We start from the raw sequence: 11,022 nt of genomic DNA, 5'->3' as shown, positions 1-11,022 counted from the left end.
AGCGTTCCAACTCTCTCTGAGAGATTAGGGGACCTGTCTGTGTGATTACTATTAGGGCTGTAACAAATTACAAGATTCATGCTTTGATTAGTACTGTGTTTTTCCATGAAGATGAGAGGGGCAGACTGCACTTCGCCCCTTACAGTCCGTTATTTGGGCATGCCTTGTTGAGCACACTTTAGGCTATTTATTTTCTAATTAACCACAGCAAATTGTTTAGCTTGTAATGCACATCGAACTGAAAGCCGTGTACCTCATACTTCGTAATTCAACATGAATCTAATGCGAAAAATTCAATATGAAAGTATTGTTACACCCCTAGTTACTAAGAGTGAGAAAAGGCTGCCTGTCAGTGCCAAGATCGGCTCTTTTGCATTTCACTTGCTCTCCTTTTTACATATACACAAGTAATCATATATTGTACAGATATATTTACAGAATAAATGACATTTAAAAAGTCTCTATTAAATGACTGGCATAACATGTTTTGTTTTTTGTTTAGTTTGAATATCATTACTCCACTACAACTGTATGTGGAGAAATATCTTGGACTGTTTTCATCAAAAACTAATAAAAGAAAAAAAAAGAAAGAAAAGAAACTACTGGATGAATGGGAGATGAGTAAGTTATAACGAAATTTTCATTCTGGAGTGAGCTAAGTTTTTAATGATGTCCATACTTAACAGACGATCAACAAGGTATTCATTAAAGGGATTATCAACAAATAATCAATTGTCATTTAAACATTAGCATCTCTAGTATGAATCAAAGTATAATCAAACAAAAAACTGTAGCATTTTAGAAAAACTTACGAGAAGAACTCCAGGCATTCTCTCTCCATTCTTCACCCACAAGAATTGCTTTACGTCCATCTTTTGCCAATTCATCTGATTCCCACAATTTTTTTGTAGGAAGTAGCTGCAAAAAGAAGCAATAGAGCAATTGCTTATTACAAAATGCATAAAACCAATGATAAAAAAATTAATAATCAAGACATCAACAAACATATTAATTTTCTAACATTGCAACTCTTATTAAAAAAAAAGAATTCATAGCTTATATTATGGGTCAAAAGAATTTATAAGGATCTTTATACTTAATATATGATTTTATCACATACTTCACCCATTCCACGAGACTCCAGAGCCAATGCTTGAAAGTTATAGTTCATCTCATCCACAGAGCGCAACTAGAAAAAAAAAAGGTTTGTCACATTTTGATTATATTAAATTTAATTTAATGTGGGGTATTGATCACACTGAAACAGCTGCAGCACATTACACACACTATATAAGCACTACTGTCACACACCTTCATTGCTGGATATTTTGGTGACTGTATTTCTTGTTTTGATCCCTGAACTGTTTCACGTTTTATAATTGTTTGCACCTGCCTCGACCTCTGCCTGCTTGACCATTCTTTATAATATAAAGCTGTAAGTGGAACATGACCTCTGTTGTCACACCCTTTCATTACAAGTACAGTGCCAGACTACATTAGAATTAAACAAGCCATACATTACAAAATGTGAGGGTGGATACTGATTGGCCAGAAAGAATAGTCAGTAACTGCTTTTTGGCACTTTTTGCTTTTTTGCTATTAGTTCACCCAAAAATAAAAATGAATTACTCACCCTCATGTTGTTGCAAACCCTTGAGACCATCGTTCATCTTCAGAATACAAATTAAGATATTTTATGTTCAATCTGAGAGCTCCCTTACATTCCATAGACAGCAAGGTTCCAGACTGGCTCAAAGTCCAGAAAGGTAACAAAAAAACTCACAACAATATTATCAAGCTACTTTCTGTGGACAAAAGACAAATAAATGTATTTGCTGTGTTGAAGATGAATGAAAATCTCAGGTATTTAAAACTGCATGCAGGTGAGTAATTAATAGCAGCTATATCCTTTTTGTGTTAACTTACCCTTTAAATAGTACAAAAGTTAATAAAGACATTTAAAAAGGTTGTAAACAAAAACAATGTCAACAATCATTGTCCGAGCAGCCTCTCTCATCTGCAAAAGCTCTTGGTTTCTCTTTGTGCATGCACACTCACACAACACTTGAGCAACTGCATGTGTAAACACCATATAAGAGTGTCAAAATTGATTGTTTCTTCAACGCATAATGATGCAAACACAGAAGATTTGGTATTGGTTCAGTAGGTGCTAGCGATAAAGACAAAGAAGAAAAATCTCTCCAATTAATTATTGTTTTTTTTTTATAGAACAACATGACTGAAATAACATTTTGTGTAATAGTAACTTAAAAACCATCCAGTTAAGCTAACCATCCAGGTGAGAACCAACCAAAAATGAAAGGGAACCACTGTTGATTAATCTTTAATAAACGGTGGTAAAAATTGTTTTTTTAAAGTGTTTAGTATGAACAGGCCAATCATATGATATGTAGAGCAAGTGTAGTTGTTAAAAGGTGTGCAAATTATCACAAAATATGCCAAATGCTCATCAGATTTCATGAAGTTTTTATTTTTTGATATATTTACAGGCTAAGGATGGCTCAATACAACCAGACAGTAATACCTTGGCATCGATACTAAATCAAGTCCATAAGTGACAAATAACCAGCCAGAAAAGATAAGTGAATTGGAAACTTTATTTGAAAAATAATAATAAAATAATAATAAGATATTATGTATTTTAGACTAATAGCACAGTTTTGCTTAAAATATTGCAATGCACACAACATTATGGGTGAAATAACACAGTTCAAAAGAGAACAAACTGTTGGTGCACATCACGCTGGCACATCTGTGACCAAGACAGCAAGTCTTTGTGAAGTATCAAGAACCACGGTATCCAGTGTAATATCGGCATATCATCTAGAAGGATGAACCACATCCAACAGGAGTGACTGTGGACCCAAGAGGCTGTCTGAGAGGGATGTATTTCCTAGGCCGTCCATAGGCCCAATACTTGTACTATATCGGCCAGGGACTACCGAATCACTCTGGAGGTCCATGTGCACCCAAAAGTTCAAACATTGTATCCTGAAGGCTGAAGGCAGTGCTGTTTAGCAGGGTAATGCACAAATACAGACAGCAAGACTGGTGACAGAGTGGTTTGATGAACATGAAAGAAAAGTTGAACTTCTCCCATGGCTTGCACAGTCAGCAGATATAAAAATTATTGCGCCAATTTGTAAAAATAACCCTTCAAAAAAGCTATAAGACCAAGCGGAATCCTCTGTTGGCTGTTGCTTTGGTGTGACTTCAGCTAATGGTTTTGGCCAATGGTAACCAATATTTTGGATGAGTCAAACATCCAGCTGTGCAAGAAAACACACAATCTGATTTAAGTGATGTCATCTTCCACTACTGTATTGTTTTCAAATAGAGAAAGCATTTACATCTAAATCTTGGACCTTGTTCTTGAAACAAAAAATGATCAATAAAAAGGTGTAAAGCACCAAAAGCGGCCCATATTAAAATTGATTTGAATACTATTTTGGTTATTGTTATCCATGAATATTTAAATGTACTTTTTAACAAGAGAGGCTAGAATATTGTGAAGCTCTACATTATTATTATTTTTATTATTATTATTATTATTATTATTATTACGTTTCCATTATTTTTTTTTATAGAAATTTCCAAATTGGAAAGTTGAATGTGCTGGCTAGTTTCTTAATTGTTATTTTTATGTTTATTTATTCTGAATTTTTAGGAAATATTTTTGGTATATCAAAAAAGTTTGGTTATGATGACAAGCTAATCCAGCTAAAAATAGTGCTTAAAAATGTCACAAAAATGCAGTATTTAAATCTCATAATAAGAAAATGAGACATATAACTGCAAAAAGGTCCACTTTTTGAGAAAAAAAAGTGGGCCAGCAGGCTGGCTACGGGCATGGATGATACTGACATTTATCTTATTATTTGCATAGGTCATCTCATCTTAACAGCAATACCGGTCTTTTCATGAGCTGCAATATTAGTTTCATCTCAGTGATAGCATTCTATTTTACGATGGTGTACACGTTGCCAGTTGCATGACTGACAGCATCGTGACAGTTAAATGAAGGATTAAATAACGTTAGAATATCTCATGCTTAAAATTAGTAGATGTGGCAAATGCTGTTACTTGAAAACTCCGTCCCTCAGACCTTATGGTGAATGGCTTTCATAGCGGACTTTAATCCACTGGAAGTCTATCCACTTTTCAGAAAGTGTAAATAGTGGATTAACAATCCCCACATGATCAGATGTGCCGTTATCTGTAACTTCAGGTGGTTTCTAAAACAAAATCTGTCAGTGTTAATTTAATTATCTCGTACACAGGCCTTTACATTTTCACAGCTGTAGCTCTCGGTCATCTGAACTGAGTGATTTACAGCTGATATTTACCAATCCATTCACGTTCTGTTCTAGAGCAGTGGGCCAATAAGAAGCTTGTAGGAGGGGCGGGCATTGCGGGATTTGTTTACTATAGCAAGCTGACATGACAACTCTTTTTTTTTTTTTCCTGAGGAATGCTTTTGCCGTTTTTTAGTGCAAAGATGCATTTTGCAGTAATGGCTCCTAAATCCGTGCATACGGTGAACATTTTGCAGTAAAAAACTGGTCACACAACAACAATTTTATGCAGTGCCGGTTTGCATACCCTGATAGGCTGGTTTACAATTCTAAAACGTATGGCACTTTTCATATTTCTGCGTGCCACAGAGCACCATCTGATATCCGGTGTGCGACCCCTTTAAGACTGTTTTTGCACACAATTGACAAATAGTCGGTGCCAAATTAAACTACCGATCGGGCCAGTGACGATGCTTTCCACTGTCAGACCTTATTGTCAAGCCCTGGATTTAATACACATTTATTTACTACTGATCAACGCAAATTCGTAAGATGCAAGGAGTGCATGAAAGTGTTGAAAGCACAAATTATCTTTCACACACTTTCTCTTAATTTGTCAATTCCACATTCAGATAGGCAAAAAAAAAACAAGTGCTGTATGTAAGTTCCCCTTCATATGGGAACTTCTACGTGTGTCTGTATAAAACAGACTTTTGGGAGTGCTTTAGACGACCAATCACTTCTGAAGATAAGAAAACGGGCCAATGAAATGCCAAATGAATTGGCGGAGCTTAGCTCCACAGCAGAAACTGATGAGCCAATTAGGGCTGCTGGAGCCAGCTCATCAGAATTGTTGCTTCAGACCCGATCGGAGACTGAAGAACCCTTCTGCTGAGCTGACTTCCAACGCTGAAGGAAGCATTCCCTTCACCAGTGCAGGGGGAAGACGTTTAAGCGGCGGTCGAGCTGGATTTCCCATCCCCTTGGCGTTTCGCTGGTGATCTAAAAGAGCAGTTTCTACAAAGAGCAGAATTTCCTAAGAGAGCACACGGTCATGTAGCGCGTCTTTTTAAAGATGTCGTTTGGACCGTGCGTTTCTGGATGCGGTGGTTTCCTCTCCCCGGATGACAGGCACGAGTACTGCGTCACATGCTTGAGGGTCCAACATGTTGATGCGGTGCTCGCGGACAGTTCTTGCCCGCATTGCGATGGATTGACTGTTGCGCAACTGAGGTCGCGGCGAGCTCTTTTATTAGGGCAAGTCACCCCTGCTGCTCCCCGCCAAGCAGTTAGCACTCGGGCAGGCCTGAGGGTTACAGTGGGGGCTAATCAGTCGCCTTCGGGCCCGCGGACCCCTCGCTCCTCGTCAGTGCGCTCTGTTTCTGTTTCGAGTGTTAGCGCTGGTCCATCCTCTGGGTTGGCCGCGCTCTCATTAGATGACACCGGGGACGTGATGTCCATCGCTGCATCGGAGGGCAGGTTGACATGCTCTGATGAAGATCCGGACCCCCTGCCACCCTCCGGGGTTGTCAGGGTGGTTTTGGATCTGGAATCGGACATGTTAGCCGTGTTATCCCGGGCTGTTTCGGCTGTGGGACTGGAGATGGCTTGTCCCCCAGAACCGCGGCCGGACCGCTTAGACGGGTGCAACGTGGGGGCGAAGGAGGCGAAGCCTTCTAGACCCCCCCGTCCCCTTCTTCCCGGGGGTACACAGAGAGCCCACGCAGGCATGGAGGGCACCTTTTTCTGCCCGGTCCTCGTGCACTCCCGCTCTCACCTCCCTCGATGACGGAGCGGCCAGGGGATATAAGGCGATTCCCCAGGTGGAGCGTGCTCTGTCCGCAGAGCTGCTCCACTCGGAGAGATTCGCACTCACTCCCTTCCAAAGCGTGCAGGTTATCTGAGTCTCTCACGGCCAGAGCCTACACTGCTGCGGGCCAGGCCGCCTCCGCTCTGCACGCTATGGCCACCTATCAACGCTACCAAGCCGAGAAGCTGGCCAACATGCAGGAGGGCGGTTCTCCCCCAGGCTTGCTGCATGAGCTCCGCACGGCAACCGATTATGCTCTCATGACTATTAAATCGGCTGCTCGTGCCCTGGGGAAGACGATGGCCACATTAGTGGTCCAGGAATGCCACCCCTGGCTGAGCTTGGCGATATGAGAGACGTTGACAAAGCTTGCTTTCTTAACGCTCCCATATCCCAGGCTGGCCTTTTCGGCGACACCGTCGGGGAGTTCACCCAGGAATTCTTCGCGGTGAAAAGCAGTCCAAGGCGAGGGGTGAGGTCATCTATCAGCGGGCTCGAAAAACTGCTCCTCCCGCTGCCCCTTCCGCTCCGGCTGCTCCTCGCCGAGGGCGGCCACCCGCGGCTTCATCTGCTCCGCTTTTGCTGCCCGCTCCGGCCAGGCAGCAATGCCGAGCCTCCCGCGGGACTGCAACGCCACCGCCCCAGGGTGCCGCTAAGTCCAGTAAACGGACCACGAAGCGTTCCTGGGACGGGCCATTCGGAGAAGAGGGGACCTGCTCTTTTCTCGGTGGGGGGCCGAGGATTATTACATCAGTCCACAACGACTTTAAACTCCTTGCTGCCGGCCCCTGGGCTGGCGGCAACCAAATTTCCAAAAGAGCAGTTTCCTCTCTCTCCGGATGCACGAGCATGAGTACTGCCAGTCTGGGACGCTCCGCCTTCCAGCTCGCAGCACCGGGACCCTTCGCCTCAGGCCCTCAGAGTGCAGCAGGACGAACTCCTTTCTCTCACTCTGGCCTCACCGCGGGATCCAGGGAGGGGGGTAAGAGAAATTCTCTTATTTTCAGCTCTTCCCCGGGACGCACCGCTTCCCGAGATGAGCACTCCCATCCCGAGCTGCCCCTCCGCTGGCACGTCAGTGATCGCTCCGATGGTGCCCAGCGCATCGCGGTGGCTCATACGGACGGTCAGACTCGGCTATGCGATTCAGTTCGCTATTCGCCCTCCCAAGTTCACGGGTGTCTTTTTCACAAGGGTGACCAATCCTAGATCTGCGCAGACTGAACTGTCATTTATACTAAATGCCTTTCAGAAAGCTTACGCAGAAACGCTTGCTTCAGAGCGTCCGTCCACAAGATTGGTCTGCAGCCATAGACCTGAAGGACGCGTATTTTCATGTCTCTATTCTTCCACGCCACCGGCCTTTTCTCCAGTTTGCGTTCGAAGGACGAGCGTGGCAGTACAAAGTCCTCCCCTTCGGGCTCTCTCTGTCTCCGCGGGTTTTCACCAAGCTTGCGGAGGGTGCTCTACGCCACTGCAGCTCGCGGGCATCCGCACACTCAACTATCTCGATGACTGGCTCATTTTAGCCTCCTCTCGCGATCAGTTGATTTTGTACAGAGTCAAAGTGCTTCGGCACCTCGACCAGTTGGGGTTTCAGGTCAACCGAGAGGAGAGCAAACTTTGCCCTGTGCAGAGGATCTCTTACCTCGGGCTGGAGCTGGATTCGATTGCTATGGTTGCGCGCCAGGCTAATGCTTTCCTGTGTACGAGCTCCACAGGAAAATAGTGGTCCCACTGAAATGTTTTCAGAGGCTCCTGGGGCATATGGCATCCGCAGCCGCGGTCACGCCGCTCGGTTTGCTTCATATGAAGACCACTTCAGCGTTGGCTTCGCGATCGAGTCCCCAGACGGGCATGGCGCGCTGGTACGCACCGGGTGAAAATCACTCTGCTGTGTCTCCGCACCTCAGCCCCTGGACGGATCTGGCTTTTCTACGGGCCGGAGTGCCCCTAGGGCTAGTATCCAGGCATGTTGTCGTATGACACATGCCTCCAGCACGGGCTGGGGGGCCATGTGCAACAAGCATGCAGCCGCGGGTTCGTGGCCCGGACCCCGCCTGCATTGGCATATCAACTGCCTGGAGCTGTTGGCAGTGTATCTGGCTCTCCGCCGCTTTTTTCCGGTGCTGGAGCAGAAACACATGCTGGTCAGGACAGACAGCATGGCGGCGGAGGCTTATATCAACCGTATGGAGGGTATGCGCTCTCGCCGCATGTCTCAGCTCGCTTGCCGTCTGCTCCTTTGAAGTCACACGCGGCTGAAATCACTGCGTGCCATTCACATTCCGGGCGAGCTCAACCGTGCAGCTGATGCACTCTCACGGCAGCTAGTATCCTGAGGAGAGTGGAGACTCCACCCCGATTCGGTCCAGCTGATATGGGCGCGCTTTGGGGAAGCCCAGATTGATCTGTTGCTTCCACCGAGAACGCACATTGCCAGCTGTTTTATTCCCTGACCAAGGCCCCCCTCGGCACGGATGCACTGGCTCCCACGCCCAGATCTCTGGAACCTCCACGTGTGGTCCATAGACGGAGCGCGGAGGACTTAGGTGACTTACCGCCCGCGGTACTTAATAACATCACTCAGGCTAGAGCACCCTCTACGAGGCATGCCTACGCCCTGAAGTGGAGTCTATTCTCTGAGTGGTGCGCTTCTCGCCGAGAAGACCCCCGAACTTGCCAGATTAGCATTGTGTTATCCTTCCTTCAGGATAAGCTGTAGCGTAGGCTGTCACCCTCCACACTAAAGGTTTACGTGGCTGCGATCTCCGCTCATCATGACGTGGTGGATGGCTACACGTTCGGGAAGCATGATCTAATCATCCGATTCCTCAGAGGCGCGCGGCGATTAAATTCATCCCGCCCCCCTCTCATGCCCTCGTGGATCTTCTCTATAGTCCAGGTGGGTCTGCAGAGAGATCCGTTTTAGCCACTCGATTCGGTATCTCTGTCATTAATGACAGCTCTGCTGTACGCATTGGCGCCATTCAAGAGAGTTGGGGATCTGGAGGCATTTTCGGTCAGCGAATCGTGCCTTGAATTCGGGCCGGGTTACTCTCACGTTGTCCTGAGACCCCGACCTGGCTATGTGCCCAAGGTTCCTGCCACCCCATTTTAGAGGTCAGGTGGTGAACCTGCAAGCGCTGCCTGCGGAGGAGGCAGGCTCAGCCCACTCACTGCTTTGTCCCGTTCGCGCTTTGCGCCTTTACGTGGAACGAATGCAAAATGTAAGATCATGTGAACAGCTCTTTATCTGTTACGGTGGTCGGCAGAAGGGAAGTGCCGTATCAAAACAGAAGTTGGCCCACTGGTCAGTTGATGCCATTGCCCTCGCTTATCTATGACAGGGCGAGCCGCGCCCCCTTAACGTGAGAGCGCACTCTCTGAGGTGTCGCTTCCTTATGGGCGTTAACACGCGGCGCCTCTCTCACAGATATCTGCAGAGCTGCGGGTTGGGCGACACCAAACACATTTGCGAGGTTTTATAACCTCCGAGTGGAGCAGTTTTCTCCCGGTTATTGGGTAATCCCAACCAATCGGGCGGGAATTAAGCTCGTTGTCACAAACGCTTGCTGCGCCAGGCTCCCTAACCCGGAGATGCGTGCGCTTTTCCTACTCTACTAGTAAGTTCCCCTTCACAGGCGAACCCTAGAGAATTCCTCCGAGGCCCCCAGCATCGACTCAGCGGAAGAGTCGAGTGCATGGCTCAGTATGTGGTTGGTATGCCCATTTGGTCTACACGCATATTGAGGATCGGTGCCAGCTATGCGCATCCCCATTTGGTGATGTCATATGCATTATTACCACGGTGTGTTCCCCCTTATTAGGCGGTCCCGTGTCTTCCCTAAACCGCTAACCAGCTTATCATATGTAGCACTCCCCCTCATTAGGGCTAGTCCATATGTCTCCTTACCATCAGGTCTCCCCTTTTTGGGTAGCAGGTGGTCTCCGCTGCGTCCTTCCCCTTCGGGGACTGGCACGCTTTCCCAACGTACTGTCGTATTTCCAAAATCCCTAGTCTATATTAGCTAGGTAAAAGCACACTTACGACCCCGATTTAAAACTTTTATTCCCATGTAATGGTAATATGTTGGGCCTAGGGGACGTTGGAAGGTTGCGCTCTTGGTGATGTCAGTGCGCTCACGCTTTGGCTTGGCAAACTACACATCAGGAGCGCGACAGGCTTAGCTGCTGTGGCGCTTTCCATACAGGCTCCCAAAAGTCTGTTTTATACAGACACACGTAGAAGTTCCCATATGAAGGGGAACGTCCTGGTTACGTACGTAACCCACCTTCCCCGAATAGGGAACGGAGACGTGTATCTCCACTGCCACAGCACCTGAGTCTCCAGCTGGGAGCTGAGCGATCGGCTCTTCAGCACGCAAATTCTGATGAGCTGGCTCCAGCAGCCGACTGATATAGCCCTAATTGGCTCATCAGTTTCAGCTGAGGAGCTAAGCTCCGCCAATTCAATTGGCATTTCATTGGCCCGTTTTCTTATCTTCAGAAGTGATTGGTCGTCTAAAGCACTCCCAAAAGTCTGTTTTATACAGACACACGTCTCCGTTCCCTATTCGGGGAACGTGGGTTATGTACGTAACCAGGACGTTTTTTTTAATCTTCTAAAGCATAAAAATATTTTTGCAGATATTTTGGAAACATGCTAAATGAACATACTTGTTTATCTGAAAAACAATACTAAAGTCAGTTGTCCTGCTTTGAAAATGTGCGTTCCGTGTCAGAACATTTGTCTTTGTGTTGGTTCAATTTAACATGCCCAATGCCAGTTTAGTCAATTATATTTCAGCACCCTGGGTTGCCGTGGTGGAAAACAGCATATTTCATTCATTCAGTCATGAAGGCTCTCAAAGTATGCGTCCACGACCGAAAATG

General features: G+C 46.2%; 1 protein-coding gene across 1 annotated transcript in view; it reads right to left on the bottom strand.

The window, feature by feature from the left end:
• Positions 1 to 793: 793 nt before the first annotated feature.
• The window catches only part of LOC130247583 (pumilio homolog 2-like), an 87,062-nt gene continuing 76,833 nt past the window's right edge, over positions 794 to 11,022 (bottom strand). The window contains exons 3-4 of the mRNA XM_056480881.1: positions 1,121 to 1,189; positions 794 to 918 (exon numbers count right to left, since the gene is read on the bottom strand). Coding sequence (XP_056336856.1) covers positions 799 to 918; positions 1,121 to 1,189 — 189 coding nt within the window. The 3' untranslated portion in view covers positions 794 to 798. The remainder of the gene's footprint in view (positions 919 to 1,120; positions 1,190 to 11,022) is intronic.

Source organism: Danio aesculapii, chromosome 20 (genome assembly GCF_903798145.1).
Source record: "Danio aesculapii chromosome 20, fDanAes4.1, whole genome shotgun sequence".
NCBI classification, from domain to species: domain Eukaryota; kingdom Metazoa; phylum Chordata; class Actinopteri; order Cypriniformes; family Danionidae; genus Danio; species Danio aesculapii.
Note: the sequence above shows the minus strand (reverse complement) of the source record. Positions and strands in the feature narration are given on the sequence as shown.